The sequence below is a fragment of the Glandiceps talaboti genome, chromosome 18 (assembly GCF_964340395.1).
Source record: "Glandiceps talaboti chromosome 18, keGlaTala1.1, whole genome shotgun sequence".
Taxonomy (NCBI): domain Eukaryota; kingdom Metazoa; phylum Hemichordata; class Enteropneusta; family Spengelidae; genus Glandiceps; species Glandiceps talaboti.
In genome coordinates, this window is record NC_135566.1 from 3,698,311 (window position 1) to 3,725,554 (window position 27,244).

The window sequence follows — 27,244 nt, forward strand, 5'->3', positions numbered from 1 at the left end:
AAGTGCTGTAAACTGTTGTAGCCTTTTAAACAGTACAAAAAACCCTTCTCCCCTAATTCCCTGGGCAGCATACAATCCATTGCAGCCTCTGTAAGCATGTCAGGTTAAATCCTTTACATAGCAACTTATGTCCTACTATAAAGTCATCAATTATACAGCTGGGTTAAAGTGGTGTGTGTGTGTGGGGGGGGGGGGGGGGGGGGGCGATTGTGGTGACAATATTTCCAGAAGGTAAAAGGTAGGCTTGAATCAGCAAAATACAGACTATAAGTCAACAACTCTAATTAATTGATTTCAATAATACCATAATAAATACATATATTCAGACTTATAAACATAGCTGTGTTTGTTTGTGTGTGTGTGTGTGTGTGTGTGTGTGTGTGTATGTGTGTGTGTGTGTGTGTGTGTGTGTTTGTGTGTTTGTTTGTTTGTTTGTGTGTGTGTGTGTGTTTGTTTGTGTGTGTGTGTGTGTTTGTGAGTGTGTGTGTGTGTGTGTGTGTGTGTGTGTGTGTGTGTGTGTGTGTGTGTGTGTGTGTGTCTGTCCATGTGTTCCATAAACCAGTAATTTACGATGTTCACATTGCAATAACTGGTTGTGAAAGGTTCTCATGTGTCAAAATGGTATATGACTGACTAAAACAGTAAAAGTGAACCCCAACCCCTCCCCCATGGGTCCAAACTACCCAACTCCTCACCCATCCTACCACATAGTCTTGACTATGCAATTAATTAAGTCATCTGGTGATGTCATAAACACTGTGACACTGTACCAGTACACACCGGCCTTACACATCAAATTGAAGACTAATCATATAATAAATCTTGACTTTATAACCATTATTTACAAACTCTATGTCCTCAAAAATAATTGGATTTCACAAAATAAACAGGTGTTCAAATTAATAGAAGGAAGAATGGTGACTAAAGGAGTATACTGACAAACTATGAAATTGGGAATAATGAAATACTAATCCCAAGACATGACAGGGTTGTAAATTAAGAATTTCGCAGGTGCACTTGATTATTTCTGTTTTTAGGTCAAATATTAGCGACTAAAACAAACTTAAAGGCCAAGGTTTCAATCCCAAGTTCTTGCATTAGTGTTTTCTTATCAGTTGAATGATAAGGACTACATGGGATCAATCTGTTCTGGACCAATTTTTCCTACAACTCTGCCAGACAACTGTTTTTCATTTCTAAATTTTATTCCTAATTTGAACTGGTCCTTTTTGAAGAAGCACTGTTTGTACATGGGCCCCATCAGTCTGAGGAAGTGTACAAATTGCACACATAAATAATTCTCACAAATACTTATTAATAAATGAAAGCAAATTTGGTCAATATAGAATTATACAATACAAGTGATTCATAATTCCAAAACTGAGAGTATGATAATTTTCAAATTGATTGGTAACCAATAAAACATGCACAATGTCATTTTTGATGTTATATCCTGTATTCCTTGTGAAACCTATTTGCTACATATTATAGGATGCCAGGAGATACTAGTACAACGTTGTCAGTAATCTACTATGCACTAAAACTATCCCCTAACATACTTCATTTCTTTACAGTTACCGTACCTTTCAAACTAGTATGTAAGAAGCTATATACAGAGCTTAAATACTCACTTCAACAAGACTATTTAAGTACAGTATGCACAGAAGAGATTTTTATATCATATGGAGTATTAGAACAGTATGCACAGAACAGATCTTTATATCAAAATTATCATGTATGTGGATTACTAAGAACAGTATGCACAGAAGAGATTTTTATATCATATGGATTTCAAAATACAAAATACTATTTCTGGGGTTATATTGTCAAACTTTACCCATTCAGGGGTTTCAACATTCATTTGCATGTTCTTTCTAGAAAGTCCAATCATTTGGTCCACACTCTTTGCTAGGCTGGCCCATAGGTCAGACTCTCCACCTGCCTTATAATTCAATGTTTTTGTTAAAAACTGACCTGGGACCTTACTGTAGTACATGTATATGGGTGTGTACAAATGATATTAAAGGTAGATTTTACCTACAGTGTTTAACACTGCTAGGGAACATGGAAAAAATACTGAAGAATTCTGGTAGATTTTGCCTACTTTGACCCGACTATTCAAAAAGTTGCACGGTGAAACGTTCTTACAATGTTTATCAGTATTTCATACATCTGTAAATACAGCCAAGACGTGATAATTTATTACCAAGTTTTAACATCAAATTTGAACACTTATAAGTATTACGTTTTAGATTTCAAAACCATTGTTATTGGGAGTCCCTATTGATTGGCAACATATGTATTACTTAAGTCAATGTGCAATCTTGATTTGAAATATACATTTAATAATACACAGTGGTACACATTTTAATCCGATTATTATCACATTGTAACACAGCTAACAACGTGACATATCCCGTCTAAACCAGACAACAAATTAAACCAATTTATCCATTGTTTATTTTCTTAACCTATTATGTCATTTTCATTAGTTGCCATGACAACTAATGATGAAATATTGTAATAACGTACATGAAAGTATGGATAATAATTTAGTCAGGTTGGTAGAAACCAATTTGTAGGAATAAGCCGTTAGGAAAAAGTGTCAGCATCGAATGGCACTATACTGATTTTACAGATGAGTCTCTATACAGTCCTGGTCTCCGAAGACACCTACTTGCAACGATAAATCAAAAAGTGAAGAGACCGATGCTTATCTCCTGTCTCTTCAACTCAACATACTGGATGACTTCGTACACAGATGAGGTCTACCGATACTGACAGAGGTGAGATCATTGGTCAACATCTCTTCCTGACTGTCCAACTTGTCAACAAGAAAATCATAAAAATCATTGCTTTACCTGTTTTCACCGATTCTTGAGGTATGATACAAGGAAGTCCAAACCGACACTATCGTATATAGCTGGTCAACATACACTCAACTTGTGTGTATGTGTGTGTGTGTACAGCCTGGAATTCGCCAACAGATTCCTAAGTTAATGACTGGTTAGTATATATGCCATGAAATTTTTCCCTCGATTTGAATGACATTCAATTTTGAGACTGATCTCTACTACACTCACAAAGCAATATTTGTCAGACTCAAAGCTAAGACTCAACCATTTCAGGTGGGAGGGGCAGGTCTCCAAGGACACAGACACATGTGTCTTAATACAAATGAGGGAAATCATATTTATGGGTTTATACTATGCCTCATTTATTCCTAACAAATGGCTGTGGGCGATAAAATCACTGTTTTTATAAGTCCATTGTAACTCTTATCCAGGGAATGCACATTCTTACATTTGATTTTCATTCATAAATGTTAAGATCTGTTTTTATTATCCCTCCAAGCATTCTCTATACAAGTACACATCATTTTAATAGTAAACGTCATTTAACCTGTAATTGCCTATGGCTGTCATTTGGTTAAATGAAAAAAAAAATGATCATAAAAAACATCTAAATTGTGGTAAATTTTATAAAACACAACAATTGTTATCATAATTTCAATCAATACCAATTTAATTTCCCTAGATACAACATTTGTTTACCCTAGATACATGTGTGTCTAATGAAAAAAAATTTCATTTTATTCCTCCGTAATAGCTTTTTTTAATCATCCTTTCATTCAACTCAACTTCTTTCTGTACTAGAATTGAGAGGATAAATGTCAACATGTATCATTTTGGTATAAGTATGCTTTGCCCCTGTCACTGAAATGGTATCTACCTCATTAGCATAACAATCAATACATTAGTGGAAGTATCAAACGAAGCACAAGGGAGTCGATTACATTTACTTTAACTGTACTAGCACATGGAATGGTGACTTATCCCTGGGAGAATATTGTGTCCTTCTGTCACATAGACCATGGCAGCACCAGGAGTCAAGGCTAACTTTAATACATTAAACTTGCAAACAGCTATCTTGAATAGGAATATCTTCTTGACTGGTATTCAACTTGACTTTGAAAAACGATAAGAACAGCAGACAAAATCCATTTCTGATAAATGAAGAATTTTATCAATAAATATTCTGCCAGCTTTCCAAAATTTTAAGATAAGCCACTCAGTGGAAAACATTGTTGAAAGAGCTCGACTTGTATTTCAGTGTATGTTGTTCATCAATGATTGAGTCAAACCATCAAATAAATGATGAAGTTCCATCAATATAGAATGTTCCATTATTTCCATTATTTTCAATGTTCCATTATTTCTCCAAAATTTTTAAAAGATAACAAAATAAAATTATCCCTGCAGAAGACATTTTGGAAAAATTACTAGACTAATAGTTGATTCATCAGAGAAATAAAGAATGTTATCAGTAATATTTCACCATCTCTCTACTAAAGTAGATATGTTGAAAAGTATCAGCTAGACTTACACATGAGCTAGACTCTGTGTGTGTGTGTGTGAGTGTGTGTGTGTGTGTGTGTGTGTGTGTGTGTCCATGTGCATGCGTGTGTGTGTGTATGTGCATGTGTGTGTGCGTGCATGTGTGTGTGTGCATGTGTATGCATGTGTGTGTACATGTGTGCGTGTGTGTATGTGCATGTGCGTGTGTGCGTGCATGTGTGTGTGTGTGTGTGTGTGTGTGTGTGTGTGTGTGTGTGTGTGTGTGTGTGTGTGTGTGTGTGTGTGTGTGTGTGTGTGTGTGTGTGCACGCTTTTGTTTTACTTTTTACTATATGTTCGTTAAGTCCCATTTTCATTTTGAAATGTAGAAAATTGTACAGGCCATGGACGTACAAGACTAGTTCCACTGAACCATTTCCATGGTCCACATCAGATAACAATTATGTTCTTCTTTTGTATTCATTTTATATATTTGCATCATATGTACTATGTTCTTTGAAAGTGTAGCTTATTTTGATATCTGGTGAAAATAAATTTCATTCATTCACACATTGTATCAAAGAGCAGAATTCATCAATTTCTCATCTCAGGATCCCACAATACCAACATCTAGTCAGTAATTTACAGAGACACTCAACAAAATTTTATTCCAAGCATTAATTTATATGATTTGTGAAGTAAATTTTAATATTATATATATATACATATATAATATATAAAGTAATCATTATAAGAACCATAAAAAATATAGTGAACTTTTTAAATTTCACCCCACTCTCCACCACCCCTACCCCATCCCCCGTGGAGGCCCCACACACCCCAATGAACAGGATGTACACCAGGGAATGATAGGGAGGGGGGATTTCACCTTATTACTTGCCTTGAACAACAACTAAAGTCAACAACATGACTAAAAGACAATATTCACCTACTTGCCACCTTTTAAACAGAAACAGTGAGTCACAAGCAAAAGAACCATTATGATAATGTATTGACTACCTATTAATAGATACACAGAGGTTACAGCTATGGCATTTTGCTCTACTCTATTCCTATGACTTCCCCATTAAGGCACTCCATGTCAACTCCGGATATAATTAGACTATGGTACCAACCCTGGCAACCTAGCAACCATTCTACAATCTAGTCAATTTGACTAGTATTACAGTAATGAGGTTGTTTTTTTCCCCAAAGTCTACAATACATCGACCAAGGCATTATAATGGCCAGATTCTAGGTACGTATCTTTAAGAAGATTATAAGACATTTTATACTGTTACCTGTACATATTTATTACTCATTAAATTTACTTTATATTTAACTGACAAACAGTAAGTAGGTGTATTAAATCAAAAGTGGATTTATAGTCAAACTGGATGTTTGATTTACAATGTGAACTACTAATTCTGAGACATACCATTTATTATACATACAAGGTTTCTGTATAGATAATTTATCAGGACAGCACTATATTTTACATGTAAGTGTTTCCTAAAACCTCTGACCCCGTTTTTTGCTTGGAAAAAATTACAAGAAAGAAATTTCAATTATAGTTTTCTTTCAATGCAGTGAATTCTGTATCATAGATATACATTACCACATGATTGCTTTAAGCCATGACTAACGTACTTGAGAGAGGATTTTTTCTTTAAATTGACAACGCAACACTGTCATCATCAGTTGTAACTTGTAAGGCTTCATCTGAAGAATTAAATTTTGGGATGCCGCCCTTGTATACATGTCTTTAAACATACATATACTGCAAACCAGTGTGTCCTCTATTAAAGCCAATTTGATGTGCCACTGACGCACACAATTTCTAGTGACGTACCAGTATTCCCCTATCTCTTACTATGTGGTGACTTTATATACAAGAAATCCCAGTTTTCTCATTTTGACTCACAACAACAAATTTGGCCATCATTAAAGGGCACATTGATGTAGACGTACAGTGACATGAAGATGATACTTTCTGAGATAATTCTCAACAAAAGATAAACTGTAGCATAGACAGTGAAGGACTGGGAAGTCGGCAAAACATAAAACTTAAAAGGTAAAACTGTCTCAGCTTAAACCATCTTGTCTCCATTTCCATTGTACATGTAATGATAGTAGACAATGTAATGGGGTCTGTAAAATATTAGCCCAGGGATGTTCCTCTTGCAAACATTTTTAAATGAATATATACTACACTAAGTACATACAGTAAAATGACAATGATATGATAGACAATTTTTGACAGAAGACATATTGTAGACATTATCACATAACTGTTAAATTCTGGACTGTCACACTTGTAAAAGTATTCAGATGCATACATACACCACAGACAGACAGATAAACAGACAGACAGACAGACAGACAGACAGACAGACAGACAGACAGACAGACAGACAGACAGACAGACAGACAGACAGACAGACAGACAGACAACAGTGAAATGAAAATAACACTTGGATAGACAATTCATAGAAAGATAAATGTAGACAACATAACACCATGGGGACTAAAAATTGGGGATGTGATGTTTTCCAGATATATGAATACAGTATAACTGTAGATAAATGAGACCAACACAGAGATACAAAATTCTTGATAGTTCATGTTCTGTAGACAGCACAACACAATGGGGAGAATACTGAGATACAGCATAGATATACTGTAGTACAATCAATGTATTACAGACAGCACTACACAATGAGGGCATCTCAGGTAGTAATCTAATAAAATACTATGGTCTGCATGCAATCAATCCTGGCCTGAATTGATTTCAGTTTGTAGTATGTTGTTATACAGTAATTAGATTAATAGCTAGTAATACTGATGTACTGACTAATGGTGTTTTGTATGGTCTACACTGATGTATTGGCTAACAGTGTTTTGTATGGTCTACACTGATGTATTGGCTAACAGTGTTTTGTATGGTCTACACTGATGTATTGGCTAACAGTGTTTTGTATGGTCTACACTGATGTATTGGCTAACAGTGTTTTGTATGGTCTACACACTGGTGTACTCACCTGGCAGTGCTTTGTATGGTCGACACTGATGTATTGGCTAACAGTGTTTTGTATGGTCTACACTGGTGTACTGGCTAACAGTGTTTTGTATGGTCGACACTGATATACTGGCTAACAGTGCTTTGTATGGTCTATACTAATATACTAGTTACATGTGGAAGTGTTTTGTATGGTCCATACTGATGGACTGGCAGTTTTTTGTATGGTCTACAGTGATGTGCTGGCTAGCAGTGCTTTTTATGGTAGACACTTGTGTACTGGCTAACAGTGCTTTGTATGGTCTATACTAATATACACTGTACTAGCTATATGTAGAAGTGTTTTGTATGGTCTATACTGATGGCCTGGCAGTGTTTTGTATGGTCTACAGTGATGTACTGGCTAACAGTGTTTTGTACGGTCATATTCTCTCAATACAGGGACAGTGGAGCAGTCTACTTGGCTACAATGTAGTATGTATCAATAGAGACTAATAACCTGTACACTTATGTATTGAATACTACTTCGTGTGTTTTCATCAAATTCTGTGACAAATTGTTTTCACTTCTTGAAGGCTGAGTTCAGATTAGGATGCAAATTAAGGTTTGAAAAAAAGTTGTTTGGCAGAGCTATAGAAAAAAGTTGGTCTAGAAAAATTGAATGATCCTATGTAATCCTTATGGCTTCACTGTTAAAATAACACAAATGTCAGAATCTGAAATTGATACCTAAGCCTTTAAATCATTTTTGGGACTATAGCATACTTACATTTGTACCATTTCTGGGGCCAGTTAACATAATTATTTTATATATCACCTGACATGAACGGTAAGCCATAGTAATGCAAGACAGTGATTGAATAATCTAGTCTGTTACCAATCCTAACCCAGCCATATTGAAGAAGCCAGAAAAAGAATCGTTCTAAGAATTTTAATTATCCGAACATTAACGAAAGAAATCTGAAGTAAGATATCACATACATGATTCAAATTTAAAACCAATCATAGAATTATTTTTAGAAATCAAAGCACCCAACACTGACAAGTATTTGAGTGAAAATAATTGACCTTGAAGGTCAAGGTCAAAGGTCAACTTCTTAAAAGAAAGCTTGCACCTGATAATGTACAACAATAATTATTTGAGTGAAAACAATTGATAGTGGTGAGCTGGAAATCTGAAGAAAAGTATGTGATCACATTCATATCTAAAATTAGACGAAATAGACCAATCATTTTTCATTCATTTAAAATAACATTTAGGGTGAAAAAAATGACAGTGGAAATCTGACAATCAGAAGCAAAACAGAGTATCATATTCATAATTTCGAATTCGTCTATTAATACAGCAGACAATCATGATCACATGCTTTTGTGATAGAATAATTTTCAAAAGTCAAACTACCAAAATGTCTGAAATATGAAAATTGGTAGCAATATATAAGATCATGTTTCATATTTCAAACCAGCCTAAATAGACAATTATAATCACAAGATGCTAAGGACAGAATAATTCTCAGAATTCACAACAATGTAATAAAATTGACAACGGAAATAGCCAGAGACAGAATCAATGTAAGAGTTCAACTATACTTCTATATATATAACATATTGTACATTGACAGGAGATATATGAATCCAAAGATGCAATCATACAACTAATCCTGGCTTTATGGCAGAAATCTGACGCCAAGTTTCATCCTGATTGACGTAACATTTGAAATAATTTTAGAGCAAATTACGCTGCAATATTAGACATGTGTATACTAGTGTGATCTGAGAGAACTCATGGCACCAAAAGCTGATTCAGTTTAGTTCTGCATAATGTAAAATAGGATAAAACAGGATGGGATTGACAACCACATCATCTCAGCCAATTAAACAATAATATTGAAGGGATATTTAGAAGGAGGGGTGCAGGAACTCGGATGCCAAGTGACCATTTTATGAAGACAAACTTAATACCAAGGGTTGTTAGGTATCTGAGAAGTTTTTGTGAAACTAATCCAAATACAAGACCTTTATCTGAAAGAAGTTACTAAAGACTTCCATCAGACACATAAGATTAAAATAATTATTGTAAACCTTACCCAAAATTTGAAGGAAAACATTATACACGTGGTTCTGCCTGTATCACTGTTCTAAATATACAGTGTAGTAACATGTCATGTATTTGTCTATTATTGTAATGTTATACATACACTTACATAATCAAAACAATTCAAACACAATGAGATAAATACTATCAATGACTCACTGGATAGTTTGAAATCCTTTGTCAAGTTTCACATCCGCTTTCTAAAACATTGTTAGCCTTTCTGATGTAAAATATTATACATGTATAGTATAACCTTTGACCCTGCAATCAGCTGACTATGAGGAAATCCAAATGAAATACCAATGAAAGATCTACTTTAAAAGACTTCAATGGAAATTTTTCAGTTCTGTATTATATATTGATTATTTTAATAATAACTACACGTGATGTAAGACACCTGAATCCCACATATCATCGACATGGCAACACATGAACTCTAAAAATATGCTTGCATTGATTGCTATGTGTAATATTCCTGTATAGCTAACTTTTGTTTACAATACTGAGTTCACAGTCTGTATTAAAAATCAAGCATATTAATTCTGGATTAATATCATTTTAAGTAAAAAGTCAATTTATACTTATATCAACAGTATTATAATACAGTGCTCTATTATCAACTTGCCATATGAATTCAACAGTAGAATTTTGAAACAACAACCCAGTCTATGGTGATCACGGGCCTATCAGACAACAACCCAGTCTATGATGATCACAGGCCTATCAGACAACAACCCAGTCTATGGTGATCACGGGCCTATCAGACAACAACCCAGTCTATGATGATCACAGGCCTATCAGACAACAACCCAGTCTATGGTGATCACGGGCCTATCAGACAACAACCCAGTCTATGATGATCACAGGCCTATCAGACAACAATTTGAAACCAAAATCCTCTCAAAACACAATGTTTTACAGGATGTATGATGTTTGAACCAATTCCAGTCATATTTCTACACTACAAACTTGTACATTGCCTCCACTACAAAGTCAGCGTTTGTTCAGATACCACTCTGAGGATTTTCACACTGACACATGGTAAACAAGAGACTGTCATTATTGCAGTAATGAAATGTATGAAAACATAAATGTAACTTAGTGTAAGTCTTAAAGACATTTCATATTTCATGCTGAATATTATTTGATGGCAAATTAAAGTGGATATTTACAGTAATGTGTTATTACCCAACTCACCAAAATGGGACTGCCTTCCTCAATCCTGTAATCATTATGATTTTAGTCCATTATTATGGTGTGAATAACAAACAAATGAATCAAATTCTAGTGTTCCCCTTCCCCCAAAGTTGTTAATAGATGTCTGTTACTACTCACCCTCCCCTCCTTGTCTGGCGTGCCAGTTGCAAGTAAGCGAGCTTCCTGCTTGAGTCTTGCCTGCGATGATGGGATATTGACATTTATATGTTATATTAAAAGTCAGTCTATGAAAGCCATGCTTATCCACCATCACCTTATAACCCATGCAATAACCATGTACCATATAAGATGCAATGTCATGTTGTTGTATTTAATATCAGTGCATACAGAATGCAATGTACATTGACGGACCAGAAAACACTGTTTAAATGTTAGTTTACTACTGCTGATAGATGAGTGAAGTTAGACAAAATAGTATTGCATAGATTTCAAGAAATATGACATTCACAGTTTGCCACTATGCTGTTGTGATATTTAAGAAACATACCTCATACATTGTAACCCAGCACTGAAGAGTTAAATCATGCCAACAGTGTATCCAATGCACATACACACTTACATTGTAGTTAACAGAGGTGGAGACACAAAGAACCGATGAAATCCCAGAATAGAGTCAGACAACATTCTTGACATCTTGTGCGACAATTTAATAGACTAAGTAGATTTCAACAAACACAAAACTTTCGATATGCCCGCATCCTGTCGCAATTTTACAAGAAAACATACTTTGCAGTCTCACCCAACAATGGAGGAGATTTATGTCATGCCTTCAGAGTGTATTCACTGTACACACAGACTTACATACATGTACAAACAATAAAAGATACAAAGAACCACTGACGAAATCCCAGAATAGAATGAACCAACATTGTCAACATTGTCTATGGGAAATCTTATACAGTGTACAAAGACAGACAACTTGCTAGAAAGTGATGTAGAAAGTTAACCATTCCCAGTTGTTAGGAAGTTCTTTAAAATGTTGCCATAGCTTGTTGCACGAAATTTCTACATAGTCAGCCTTTCCTAGTTGCTAGGAAGTTCTATAAAAATCAGTCATTGCTAGTTGCTATGAAGTTCTATATAACATCAGCCATTCTTAGTTGCAAAGAAGTTCTATAAAAAGTCAGCCATAGCTTATTGCTGGAAAGTTCTCTATAGAGTTAACCTTTCCTAAATGCTAATGAAGTTTTATAAAATGTCAGCCACTGCTAGTTGCTAGGAAGTTCTATATCACATCAGCCATTCCTTGTTGCTAGGAAGTTCTATAAAATGTCGGGCATAGCTTATTGCTGGAATGTTCTATATAGAGTCAACCTTTGCTAGATGCCGATGAAGTTACATACAGACTTATAGTCAGCCATTCCATGTTGCTAAAAAGTTCTATAAAATGTCAGCTATGGCTTGTTGCTAGGAAGTTCTATATACATTGCACAGAGTCAGCCTTTCTTTTGGAGTTGCTAAGATATGTTACTCAAAGTTAGCTGTTCCTCACAGCTAGGAAATTCTACAAATAGCAACCATGATTCATTTTCGCTTGTAAACGGTTTAAAATGTATAGTCCAAAATGCTATAAAATTCATAAAACAAAGCTGCCATTCATTGCTGCTATAAAGTTGTATAAAATGCCAGCCATTCCAGGTAGCTCAGAAGTTCTATACAATCGTTCCCTAGCTTCCTAAAGATTAAAGCACAATGTAAAAAGTAACAGAAAAAGTCAACCATATATCCAACAAGATGAAGATTTTAAGAAGTCGATAGAAAACAACACAAAATGTGTAAATGTATATTTTCCAATACCTGTGTACCACATAAAATAATACAGCAGCTCACCCTGATCACAGAATTAAGAGCAAGATATAATATGCACATTTCAGACTGTGAGGGCGCCATGTTGTTTACACCTCACACTGCTATGTCTTTTCTGCATGCAAATCTCAGGTGTAAGACATGAGTCATGCGCTATGTGACTTGAGGATAACGTAGTTAACATTCCAAGCTGGACTGTCAACTAACTTATCACACAATGTACAGATACAAAGACGTACAGAATTTTAATTAGGCATCATGGATGACTTGATGATGTAGTATAAAACCCTTGCTGCCATACCTCAGTAACTCACAGCATTGGCATGGACACTAAATCTGTGACTCAGTTTCAGCAAGGGTTCACATTCTTATACATGTACTGTATAGCTTATATATTGTTCTACTGACTATTAAAATATGATGATTTTTTTTTTCAAAAGTACAGAACTCAGACCAATTTTTTTCAATATGCCAACAAACAGATTCTCTTGTTAATGTTCTCCCCAGCGATATAACAAGGCTACTTCCATGAAAATAAATTGGTGACAAGAAACCAAGAAGATTGTCTCATCCACCTGAAGATGAGCTTTTGACATCTAAATGTCAAAATGCTATCTTGTTTTTATTTTGTTTCCATTTTGACAGTGATTTTCTATTTATGTTATTTTTATAAAGTCAAAGGATGACAAATTATAAGAGGTCCCCTTTCAGGTCTGACTAAGCTCTGTTCTTTAATGTCAACCATCACATTTCAGAAAGTAGAACAACATTTGAAAAGTACTGCCAGCGTCATCCATATTGCCTCGCTACCTAATTTTTAGGCATTATTATCGCACTGAAATGTTTTGTATGTTCCTTGAGGTATTTCCTGTAGTCAATGTTAACTTGTATTCAAGGGAACATACTGGGACTTCTTTCCCAATACTGTGGTGTGAGGGCAGTATAACCCAATGATATATACACAACTGTACGCGTGTACAATCCTGATAATGACTTACCCCAATGCCAGTTGAGATTTGCCTCTGTAAGCGGAGTTGTTCTTTGGCATGTTGTTTTACTATCTTCTCCAACTCGCCTTTGTCAGTAAATATTTGGCTATTCTGAAGATTGAAAAGATGGTTTTTGTGAACAAATACCACAGGCAAATTTCACCACTAGTAAGATCAAAGTCTATTTATTCCACATTGCTGCAGTTGTAATATAAAGGAGTACAGTGAACTTGCACTTGCTCAAGCTGCTCTGCTCTTATGGAACCACCTATCATTTGAACTACATGGCTCATTATACCATGCACACGCCCAGTTGAACAAAAAATATTGAATTTATACCCTTGTTTAGTATCCAAATAGCTCTTTTGGGATCTTGTTGAAAAATTCTTCTAGTGTAAAGATCTGACTCATTTCCATTGAATCTGTTCCTTAGTACTAGTTTTTATCTTGTTTCCACGGCAACCAAATCTTACTTCAATGTTTGGGAGCCCACTTGCTTCCATGGCAACCATAACATACCCTACATTGGAAACCTGACACAATTTCATAGAAACTGTTACTTACTCCTAATTTTGGATTTGGTTGGCTAACTTTCTGTTTTTCAAGTTCTCTCCGTAGCTCTTCAATCTCTTTATCCTTAGACAGCACTTTCTGGGCATGGTCAGTAAGATCTTTGGCTCTCTGTCTTGCAAACACTTTTTTATAGTGTTCTATATCCTGAGAAGGCCCAGTTACTCCATCTTTAGATTTCTGATAAAAACAACAAACAAGACTAAATTATACCACATACAAGCCAGGTTGAACATGTTTGAACAAAAATATGGATTTTTATATCCTGATCACTCTACATTGTGACAACTCATGTCTACATCATTGGTTCTGTGGATTGAAATATGAGTCAAAACGTACCAAATCATCATTATTTTTCCAGATGTTTCATAAATTATGCTTTAGGAGGTATAATTATATTATCCCCAATATTTTATTCATTCAGTTGTAAAATACTCTTTGACCAAAGGGTTTGTCATTACTTGGCTAGCAACTCATAGTGACAAGGCCCCTTAGGTCATGCATATTTTCCTTGGCCGAGCAAAGAAATATGTTTGGGAATAATACCTAATTATTACACTATAACTCTACTGTCATGGGTTTTGTGATCATCCTCTTGAAGTTTTGTTAGCTTGGCTGAATCATGAATGAAGAAAAATGTTGGAAAATAATTATATATAATCTCCCGGTATTCCGAATGAATGCTACGTAATCAAGGACAAATGATTCCCCTCATGTCGGCCGTGTATACATGTATAATAATATACAATTATTTCTCAGATACTTTCTTTTCCAAAAATATACATGATGTGTTACCATATTAATGTTTTTACAATACTAAACACTGGATACAACTAAATATATATATCCCAATGTCTTCACAGCTGATTCAAATTCACCGTCATATTGCACTACACAATACAACATATGGTTTTCAACAAAGAAATATATTAACCATACTTAATGGTATGGTAACATATGGTATAAAAGACACATGTCATGATGACCCACGAACCAAGCTATTGTTATTTGCCATCTTATTGACAATAGTTTATATATATACAATGTTCAATGTAAATATGATCTGTACTATAAATTGCCAATATTCAAACTTTGCTGCTAAGACGCAACTGCCCTACTCTGTTTACTATGCTGTCGAGATACATTGTTAGCTGGTCATACCTCTAACTACATATAACCCTCAGATGATACGAGGGCTAGGAGGTACGACCAGCTAACAATGTATTTCAACACAGGTTACAGCTGTCTTGTTGGCAATAAGGATACTATTAATATGCAAATCCTATACTACGTTATTCTTAAACTGCTACATGTATTTCAACATTAGTAACATTAATGACAATGTCTCTATTATAATTTTAATATCACAAACAAACCAAGAAGCTAAAACAAAATTCAGCATTGATATACACACATACATGTACATACAGACACATAAAAGACACATTGTACACAACTTTGAATACAACAAACATAGTGAGCTGACAAGCTTGTACCACACATGTTGATCAGACAGGTAAAATGACAGACTGGTATTCAATATTCTAGGACACACAATGGAATGATAACAAAATGTAATAACAGAATCCAGGGACAGACATGTAACCAGTGACAAAGAGATTTACTATGGGAACTCTTAGTGTACATGCATCTCATAATGTTGGTTAATTCCTAAGTTAAACAGAATTTCAAAGGAGAAGTTTGAACAAAAAATAAAAATGTTTTACGGCAAATTCTGAAAAGTTGTCATAGCAACACCTATCAGATATGACTTGAGTTCATAATCATAGCCAGGAAGGATTTCAATTTCATTCACATTCAAAGATATCCTGAATATTAATAAAAAAAATTTTTACTTGTTTTAATATTTATCTCTGCTATGAAAATTGATGACTGATAAAAATATTAATTATTGGGAAAGATAAAGTATTCTCTGTCCAACAGTTAAAAATAGCTGATGTTTTGGGAGCAGCCTTCTATAAGCTAAATTCTCACATAAACGATAGTGTAGGAAATCTATAATATTAGCACATATTATTACACATGCATAAGGTTGTGTTACTGAAGATTTTGAATTTTTTCCACAAATTCACGTCATTGTAAACCACTAGCCTCTTGAAGGCAGTACTTTAACAGACATCACCGTTGTGTCAGTGGAAAAATATCCGCTGGCTTATAAGAATACAAAATTGAGCAGTATGCTTATTTTGGTAAAGAATCATAGTTTTTGACATATTCCAAAATTTACCTGTAGGATGTAGTACTGTTGAATATGCTCAATTTTTATTGGTAGATTTTGAAAATAAATGTTTGTATTTCTAAATAAATCAAAAAATGTTGACATGTTCCAAAATCTACTTTTCCTGTAGAAAATGTTTTTCAGGATACATGTAGGTCCTAAACTAACTGTAGGTTGTAGTAATGTCAAATATTCTCAATTTTTATCGGTCAATTTTGAAAAAAATTATTGTATTTGTAAATAAATCTCACATATTCAAAAATTTATCTTTGCTGTTAAAAGTACTATAGTATATTTCAGTATATTAAATGATAATTATTTACAATTGTTCTGTAAACCTTGTAGATTGTCACTGTTACATTGTACATCAACAAGTATCTACTTGACCACAGGGTAGATACAGTCTAATGCATTGTTATGATCAACTAACACACAATACAGTATAAAAATATACATTTGTACATAATGTATGATACAAGGCACCAGCTGACTAAACTACACTGTCTACAAAATGTGGAACATTCCCCACCTACCTGGCTTTCAGACATATTAATATGATAGTGTTTGTTCATCAAACATGTGAAATAGACAGCAATGCCAGTTTGCTTTCCATACAGTCTATGGTGACACTCACAAGTAAGTATAAGATTCACTCTACTGTCATTATGTTAGACAACATCAAGATCATGTACTAAAACAGAGTAGGTTATGTGAGTACAGTATCTAAAATTGGTTCCTTATCAATACTAATGCAAATAGACAACACTAATGTGGGACCATTACCATCAACAGGTGTTCTCCTCACATGTCAAAGTTCAGCACACACTACTTTGCTGGTACTCTGTATGTGTGTCAAAAGTCACAATTTGACCATGATGGTTTGGAACTCATAATATCCATGCAAAACATAAGCACAAACTCTACAATAACTATACATACCCGATCAGTGTCTGCAGTGAGGTCATCAAATAACTGGATAAAAAAATCCATACTAGCATTGAAAGTTATGATACAGCAGTCGTAACCACCAACCCTCCCATCCTGGTGTCTTACATAATTATGACCTCCATATGTTTGTTGATAAATATACTTTTGTTCCTAGCAATGTCAATCACCCATTTTTATGTACTATGTGGTTTTCTAACATCTGGCAATGAAGTCCATCATGTGCACACACAACACTGTTGTGTCCGTTAGTTATGCCCTACCCATGGACACTTTCTATTGTTGTTTTCTTTGATACCCAGTATTGGTATGAATACCTTTTATTGTCATTATTGATTATTTTGACATCACTGTTCACATGCAACTTACTAACATTCCAAGATGTCAAGTCCTGATACCCGACAGGCTGTACACAGATACTCACAGCTCTATTGTACCTGGCAATTTATATACACTAAAATTTTATCAATCTAGAAATAGTTTATGAACTAGTGATGAACAGAGCTGAAAGTCATGTGTATGAAATATAACATTGTCAGGATGGGGGGGAAGGGGGGGGGGTTATGACTCTACACTGACTGTGATCATTGACTAATAGTGATAGCATGGATAACTGACGCCATTCCATTGAGTTTGGATGACCCAGTTTTTTTGTTTGTTTTGGATTCTGAATCATTCAGCTGAATTTGTTGTGACAGTGGGATTGCAATGGATTAATCAGTTGTTTTGAACACGTACATGTAACTTAGAACAGCTTTCCTGGACACTGAACACACCTAAAAGTGCATTACATTACATTGCACTGTCCCTGGCCAGAGCATACTGTGGATTCTGCCGAAATGTTACCCTATATTAGTGTTGGCAAGTCATGTGGGGATTTGGGATATTATCACATACCCAGTATCACTTCCCATGTATTTCCATGCCACTGCATGGGGTATATGATTAAAACTTGTTGGCCTGGATATGGGTTTTGAGGACTGCAGTAGTACTGCTAAAGTGGGACCCTTCCACTTTATAACATTAGTCCGCAAAACCCATAACCAGAGAGGTGATAACCTAAATCCTCCCACACCTTAATGACTCTATACTAGCCCTACATCTACAGACATGTAAATATTGGTACAACCTGAGACTAAAATATTTGTTTTTGGATCTCTTTCACTTTTGTCTGTGATGTGACATGAAGGAGTGTACGCAAACAGGAATCAGTCAATATCTTGCTGTCTGTATTTGTCATGTGGGATGGTAATCTCTGGTATACACAATCTACTTTGGTGAGAATCTACATTCGTAATAAACGTATTTGTCATGTGGGATGGTAATCTCTGGTATACACAGTCTACTTTGGTGACAATCTACATTGTAATACGGTAAATGTATTTGTGTTGAATGGTAAACAGTCCACTTAGTGAGAATCTAGCTTATACATGTAGTTGGCCATTTCCATACTACCTGTATTTGTTACATTGGATGCTAATCTTTGATGTACAGTACTGTACACAGACTATATACTACGTTGGTGAGAATCTAGCTTATATAGTTGGCAATTCTGGCCATTTCCATATTACCTGTATTTGTTACATTGGATGCTAATCTTTGATGTACAGTACTGTACACAGACTATATACTACGTTGGTTAGAATCGAGCTTATAGTTGGCAATTCAGGCCATTTCTATATTACCTGTGTTTGTTACATTGGGTGTTAATCTTTGATGTACTGTACATAGACTATATATGTATACTACGTTGGTGAGAATCTAGCTTATATACATGTAGTTGGCAATTCAGGCCATTTCTATATTACCTGTATTTGTGTCAAATGGTAATCTTTGATGTATATAGTGTACATTGGTGAGAATCTAGCTTGTAGTTGGCAATTTTGAGCATTTCCGAAAACGTATTCATCCCAAAACACCCCAAATACAAGTATGAAAATAAATTGTAGATCACTGCCAGTTTTGCTAATGTTATGGATTAAGTTTCTACAAAGACTGCTGCGAAAGCTTATTGTAAAATGGTGATATTGGGTTTTACTGACTTTCACCACCATTCCGCTCATTAACCCTGAATAACCTAATACAGAGAAACTACATGTACCTGAACATGGATGTCACTGAACATGATTTATGTTTTTTTTCATGTGTTTACATTTGTGAATATATAATTGTCAACATTGATATATTAACATTGCTGATTATCAAGGGTATGACATTGTGTGATAATTACAACCTGAAAAATATATTCATAACACTTAAGAATGATTGCATGATGTCAAACAAGCTCAATGAACAATCTTCATTTGTTTGGGCCAGAACCCCCTCCCCCTAAACAAATATTCACAACCCCCTCCCTTAAACAAATATTCACAAGTGTGACATTGACACATATACATATGATGTAAACCATGGTGAAAATTGCAGTGGTCACACCACTACGGTGGATGTAATGTAAAAACATAGTAAACACATTAAAATAGTAAACACATTAAAGATACTACCAGAAATCCATGACTGTATATCACATTAGAAGTAAATTCAATCAACTTATCAACATCTCAGTAGTAAATACAGAACCTGTTATCATTTGAAAGCATGAAAGTTTGCCAATTTTGGGTAGAAGTATGAAGTTCAGCAATTGCATTGACACCAGATCCCCCCCACCCCCAACCACAGAATGAAGTTCATTTATTGAGCTAGAATGACATCATACGATCATCCTTTACAACACTGTGAATATATATACATGGAATATTTTAACCATGAAATGGCAATGTGAATAAATATATGTGATATTACTGACAGTGATATTAATCTAAAATGAATTTTGAAATTATTTACAATTTTTAAATGAATGTTTTTATAACAAATATACAATATAACATAATCGACAACAAGGATGGAACACAGAACACAGACAACACAACACAACACAACACAACACAACACAACACAACACAACAGAATGCGTTGTTAAATGAAATAGTCACAAATAGCTGGCACACAGTGTCTGATATAGACATTTAATTTACTTTATATATATAGAGACCAACAGATAACAGGAACACAGATTTTCAAGTTAACATGAACATTTACTGAGTACGCCACTAGGGGGCAAGCACACAGATTTTCAAGTGGATACATTTACTGAGTACGCCACTAGGGGGCAGGCACACACAGAGATCCTTACCACTCGCATATTTTGTTGTTGTAAGGCTTTTGCTTTTTCTTCAAGTTGTCTTGCTATGGTTGCTAACTCTGCGTTACGTTTCTTTAGTTTGGTTACTTTTTCCTCAGCAGGTTTATTCTCATGTTCTAGATGTTCTTGTTTCTTTTTCTGAGAGGAACACAGCAAACATCTGATGCAAATGTCTCTACATTTATTCTATGCTATGGGGGACTGGATGATGGGTCTGGTGCTTATTTTACATTTATTGCCATAGAGGGCAGTATACATGCAATTTACGACAGGTGATCTAGTCTACCCAGAAATTCATTGATGTGGTAGCCTCCTAAAGCAGTTTTCATACAAGCCAGTAATGAAAACTAGCTCATGTTAGATACGATGACATATTACTCTATAAATAGCAAATTCTACTTTTCCTAGCAAACCCTCATATTTCCATTCATAGGGATTATTGCAGACAAGAACAATGTAACTATGACGACTGATATCAAGCATTATATTATTACAGTGAGTCTATACCATGCTATTCACTATAACACCATGCAATTGTCAGACCATCTCTGATTAGTTTAGTGTGATATTGTTTATTACACTTATCAAACAAATCACTCAGTCTGGCAGCGACATTACAGCGATTGTCCCTGGCACAGTGACAGCCACCCATTATCTATTTGTATGTTACAACTTAGTATGCATGCATTATGCAAGTAAAAATGGCAAGCCAGTGGAATGACAAGTATACCATCTGTTTAATATGTATGTTGCAAGCATTGTACAGATATAATAATGTAGTAAGTGAAAATTTAAAAAACATACAGCCATTTGTATATTGATATACATATATGTAACAAACCAATCATATTAACTCCTTCAATACTGTCAACTTTCTCATAATAATTTGTTGACAAATTGTTGTGTTTTTGTAATTTCAGTTATTTTTTTATTTTTTTTTTATTTTTTTTTTGTTATTTTTTGTTATTTTTTTGTTATTTTTTTTTTTTTTAATTATTTTTTTTGGGGGGGGTTAAATTTTATGCTTGGAATTACTAATAGTGATTTTTTAAACAGACAGAGGCATACATACACAAACATTTTTATAGAACAGAATGCAAAATTGTTTCATTGCTGTGAATTTTAGTATTTACTTTTCATAAAGATCACATAAATAATATTTGATTATGAATTGATGAATGACAAAATCATGTTACTGCATGTAACTTGCCCAATCAATTTTTGGAAATAAATATTTTGTTTTTTTCTATAACTTTTTGGCTTGACAAAACTTTCTTTCAGACTCAGAAATAATGAATCAATTTTAATTCAATTCAAATGTTCTTTAAAAGTCAATTTTCTAAAAATAAATTTGCTAAAACATTTTTAGTCGCCAGATTCGGTAGTGAAGGAGTTATTACAGTTACAACACATTCCTTAGCTGTTAATAGTAGCACATATAGTTCTATGTTTCCCCCACAGTAGGATGCTTAGGCATACTAGTATTATATTTGTATAGAGCTTTGATGTCTTTTTCGATGATCCTCATCAGAATGACCAATTCCATAGTTACAACTGATCACTCTGAACTTTGAAACTTTGATCTGCTTGTTTAGTTCTATGTTAAGACCCGTGTATCATTTGAGCTACCCAGCTGATGAACACCCTTGGTCATATTGGATTCTGAGAGGACAATAATGGCCACCCTATCCCCAACCATTCCTTCTCCCAATTTCCATCCCACCCAACTACATGTAGGAATATCCAGAACTGAAAACTGAAATCATAGACACACATGGTACTAATCATACAAATGGTAATGTCAACCATAGTTTACTGATGAGTAATCTCAATATTTTAAGAGTTCCCTTTTTGGCCAGAACATTTTGATTAAATTTACACATTGTTGTCTAGTTCCTATTTTTGAGCACCCTTGGGAGGGGGGGGGGAAACATAGACAATAGAAGTGTGTTTGTGCTGCGAAAATAAACCATTAAAACACAGATATACATGTACAAGGTGCAATGCATGCATGCATCCATCAATTGGAAGGCTCAACATTTTACATGTTAACTTAAAGTCAAACTTATACCAACAACAAGGTGCATGCATCTACAGTTGAAAACAAATTACTGTATCCTGTAAACCTTTAATACATAAAATTAGCATCTACCGACATATACAAAATACTCCATAAAACCATAAAATTAGCATCTACAGACATATACAAAATACTCCATAAAAAACATTCAAGACTTCACATTTGATATTATTGTACAATTTATAGTTATATACACCCCATATAACTCAAACAAAATTCAATGTTGAAAGAAGTTGCATGCATTTATAACGCATATGCAGAATACACCGTAAAACCCAACACATACAAAGTGCACTGTTATTCATCCAGACTTCATCATCCATATCTTAATTTTCTATACTACATGTATGCTGCTATTTCTATATTACTTTTTCTATTCTACATTTAACTTCTTTACCAATGTTTCCATCGTATGCTACAGGTTTTGTATCTTTTAGCTATGCTATTACACATGGTAACCCAGCTTGCTTTAATTTCTATATCTATATTTCTATATTATATTCACTTCTAGATTCTTATATTCCAAATTACTACTTTATATGCTTTTCTTTACATTGCACAATTTCTACATATCTATTTTCTCTACAACTACTTTTAAGCTATCAATGTCTACTTCAGTGTTTTTGCTAAGGTTTACAAATCTTGTAAAACTTGCTCATTTTTTATAGACTTCTGATTGGGGAGGGGGGGGGGCAAGAATGTAGAACAGTGGACTGACCGTACAGAAGGTACATATTAGTATCAAGTTAGGGAGTTAAGGTTAGGTTAGGGCTAAGAGTAGGATTAACACAAACCACATTTGTAACACCGACAACCATTAACCACTGTTCTACATCTGCCTCTGGTTAGGGACCACAATAAAATGTGTAGGGAAATCAGGCAGATTTTACTTATTTTTAATAAAAGTATAAACTGCCCTTAACAAAAACACTGTATTTTGTATATTACACACCAGATTTAATCTGAGGTATCCAATATATATACACACTCTTGTTATGCTATCATCGGAAGCATACTATAAGTATCACTAAATAGGGAACTTGCAATCCAGACTGAGCATGCTCAGACGTAAAGGACTATGGGATTATCTGTTGGTTATCGTAATACCTAATCTGGCGCTACCAATAAAAAAGCCTCCCACAATTGTCAGGGTAACTATGAATTGATCATTCATGGTTGCAAACAATGTAACAGTATTGTTTACAATTATTTATTACAGTATTTATTATCACATTTCCCATGATGCAACATTCAACATGGCGGGTTTGCAAGTTCCCTATTGCATGTATATTTATAAGGACCAAAACACTAATGTACTTACCAATGTCTCATTATCAGTTTTTAGCGCTGATACCCTTTTCTCTAATCTCTGGACCTGAGTTTGTAATTCACTGTTTTTACGTAGCAAACTTTTCTCTTTTTCTTCATACAGCTTTTTGGTCTGAAAATAAGAAATATGACATATTTAGAAACAGTTATTTTTTCTCTATTAGTATTAACCAGTCAAGCTATAAAAACAACATTCGCAAAATAATGACAACTTTGTAAACAAGTCCTTTTTAATGCATGACTTAAACCTACACAGAAAGACGGTTAGACCAGCCATTATGGTTGTTCTCATGGTTGAACAATGAATATTCATGACTCCTGAGTGCTTATTCCCTTCAGTTTAACATCTCCCACGAATATTAATTGCACAACCATGCATAAATTATTTCTGCTGACTCCCATGAGGCAATGGCCCACATCAAAGATATCCTATAAAGGCACAAAATCAACCTGATGTTTCTCTGAAATCGCAAGTATTATGTATGTGATGTAAAATCATGAAATGACTCTCTAGAACCTATATATGAAAATGTCTCTATACTTCCTAGAATGACGTTCCTCTGTATTTAAAGAGGGATGATAACGACACTTCTGGCAATGTATGTCTACACTTGAACTTGTACCATATTTTCATCCTTATTTATCTATATGTAACTTGTCAGCATAGTGACATTGTGTATCTATTAAAAGTACAAATTCTACCCTACATTTGTGAAAATCTGTAAATGCAAAGTACATTTTTGAAGAATTTGATTTCCATAAAGAAGTTAAATTTATATATGAAATCATTACACTACATTCGCATAGAATTTGTATTGTCAAAAGGACTACATGCATGTAGTTCTTGGAAATCTGTGCTCACAATGGAACACTTTATCATCAAAACATCAGGAACAAATGCATACATACATGAACATATACAATGTATGTCATTCATTCATTCATTCATTCATTGAATTGCAACATACATGATGCATACAAAGTATGGGAAACTATACACATGTGAAACACATACATACAATATAATGCCTGCAATGTATAGCACTTTAGGGACAGCTCATCTCAAATTATCACACACTTATAATAACAAAATTTGGCCATTCAGATAAAATGAATGTGTATGCCTGCAATGTATAGCGCTTTAGGGATATCTCAAATTATCACTCATAATAAGAAAATTTGTCCATTCAGATAAAGTGAATGTGTATGCTTGCAATGTATAGTGCTTTAGGAATACATGTATCTCAAATTATCACTCATAATAACAAAATTTGTCCATTCAGATTATAACTACATGTACGATACAAGTATACATTGTATGCTTACAATGTATAGCACTTTAGGGCCATCTCAAATTATCATAAACTTATAATAACAAAATTTGGCCATTCAAATGGACAGAAAGACTGACTAAAAGACTGAATTATTCGTGTTCAGCTAAATTGGAAAACCAACAACAACGACAAATTCTCAGTCTAAGCCAAAGTTTTCAATTTATATAGTTACATGTAGTTACACAAAAATTAATTCAGATAATTTATATCTTCACGAATTCTGCACACTTTTTATAGTTACTGTAGAGTAACTATAAATCATTCCAATAATTAAAATCTCTATTTTTATATAACTGCCTTTGTATTTGTTCATTTCATAAATAATCTATATGAATTGGTCAATCAAAATGGTAGAATTGGTATTATAGCAGTATCTAAATATGCTGGTATAGTATCACACTACATAGTATGTCTGTCGGACAGGCCATATGACCACCTGTTGTTTGTTTAAATGGTGATGTCATGGCTGTATGTACACATTGCAATGTATATGTAGATTGTATTTATTGGTGGTAGAAAGCATGGTAGAATGTAGGTGAAATCTGCCTGACTTTCCAATTTTAACCCCGAAAGTCCATCAATGTTATGGTACACACATGTATAAAACAGATAGGAAACTTGGTGTTCTACTGAATTTCTCCTTTGTTACATGGATTTGCAAATAACTAGGTAGAATATGTGTATTGTGTAAAGGAATATCACTGTTAAGAGCACAATGTCTATTGTGTTAAATTAATATTAACACTAATGTTTATCAGAGTAGTAAAACAGAAAACCTATAAAATCTCAGAGAGGCTCAACACCTTGATCATCATCACAATATACAGTACTCTCTCCCTCCCTCCTTTTTTTCCTCTCTCTCTCGCTCTCTCTTTCTCTCTCACTCGCTCGCTTGCTCGCTCACTCTCTTGCTCTCTCTGTCCCTCTTCTCTCTCTTCCTGTCTGTCTGTCTCACTTTCTCTCTCTTTCTCACTCACTCACTCTCTCTTGCTCTCTCTCTCCCTGTCTGTGTCTGTCTGTCTGTCTTTCTTTCTCTTTCTCTCTCTGTGTACATTCATAAATTTGGTTTAAAACTATAAAATATATATGTATAATATAATTCATAATTTATGATCAGTATACCCTTGAAATTTAAGTAAACAAATTCCATGGTCATCTTAAAGTTGGCCTGCCCAATGGTTGCTATGGTATCATCACAAAAACTGAAAAGTTTACTACAGGTATATCTCATACACACGGCTTTAAAAAGTAATTTATGTTTCATATTGTTTTATCAGTATTGTCCTTTCATACAATAATTAAATGTTATCCCCAATACTTTAATTTATTCAGACAAGGAAAATATAAGTGACCTAAGGGTCCTTGTCACTACGAGTTGCTAGATGAGTAGTGACAACCCTTAGATAATGAGTATTTTCTGAATGAACGAAGAAAAATATTGGAGAATAATACAATTATACCATTGCCAGTAATATGGAAACAAATCTAGGAAAGTAATGGCAATTTTGAGTGTTTTGACTCCTATTTCAAACACAGCAGAACCAATGACGTAGCACGCAATGTCGTGACATAGATCATGTGCTGTCGTGATGTAGAATGACCTGAGTATATATTCCATATTTTTTGTAGAACCTGGCTCATGCATGGTATAAAATCTAGTGATATTCAAAAAGTTTGATTTCCTGGATGACTAATATTTGTTGTTGTTTCAACTTATTATCAGTAATTCAAGGGCACATGTATTATGATGAATGGCAGTGATAATAATATGACTCATTAAAATGGGACACACCCATTGACAATGTCATATGACATCATCGGATTTCAATATATCTCAATGTCAAGCAAAACTTGACAAATTTACCATATTACATACACTTGTTATCATATTACAACTTACAAGTATACATGTACATCAATTATAAATGTAATCAAGTATATAATCATTATGCTGGTTATTGACCCTACAAAGCTCTGTATCCTATTTGTACACATACATTGTACAGACTCACAGAATGGTTAACCAGGCATCTATTATACCTAGCTTAGTCCCTATACACGCCATGACCATCTCGGTCATCTCTT

General features: G+C 34.3%; 1 protein-coding gene across 3 annotated transcripts in view; it reads right to left on the reverse strand.

Annotated features, from left to right (window-relative positions):
- The window catches only part of LOC144449607 (uncharacterized), a 145,729-nt gene that overhangs the window by 87,763 nt on the left and 30,722 nt on the right, over nucleotides 1-27,244 (reverse strand). For all 3 annotated transcript variants that reach the window (XM_078140177.1, XM_078140176.1, XM_078140175.1), the window contains exons 2-5: nucleotides 23,818-23,937; nucleotides 14,028-14,213; nucleotides 13,473-13,574; nucleotides 10,786-10,845 (exon numbers count right to left, since the gene is read on the reverse strand). In XM_078140177.1, the coding sequence (XP_077996303.1) occupies nucleotides 10,786-10,845; nucleotides 13,473-13,574; nucleotides 14,028-14,213; nucleotides 23,818-23,937 (468 nt within the window). The remainder of the gene's footprint in view (nucleotides 1-10,785; nucleotides 10,846-13,472; nucleotides 13,575-14,027; nucleotides 14,214-23,817; nucleotides 23,938-27,244) is intronic.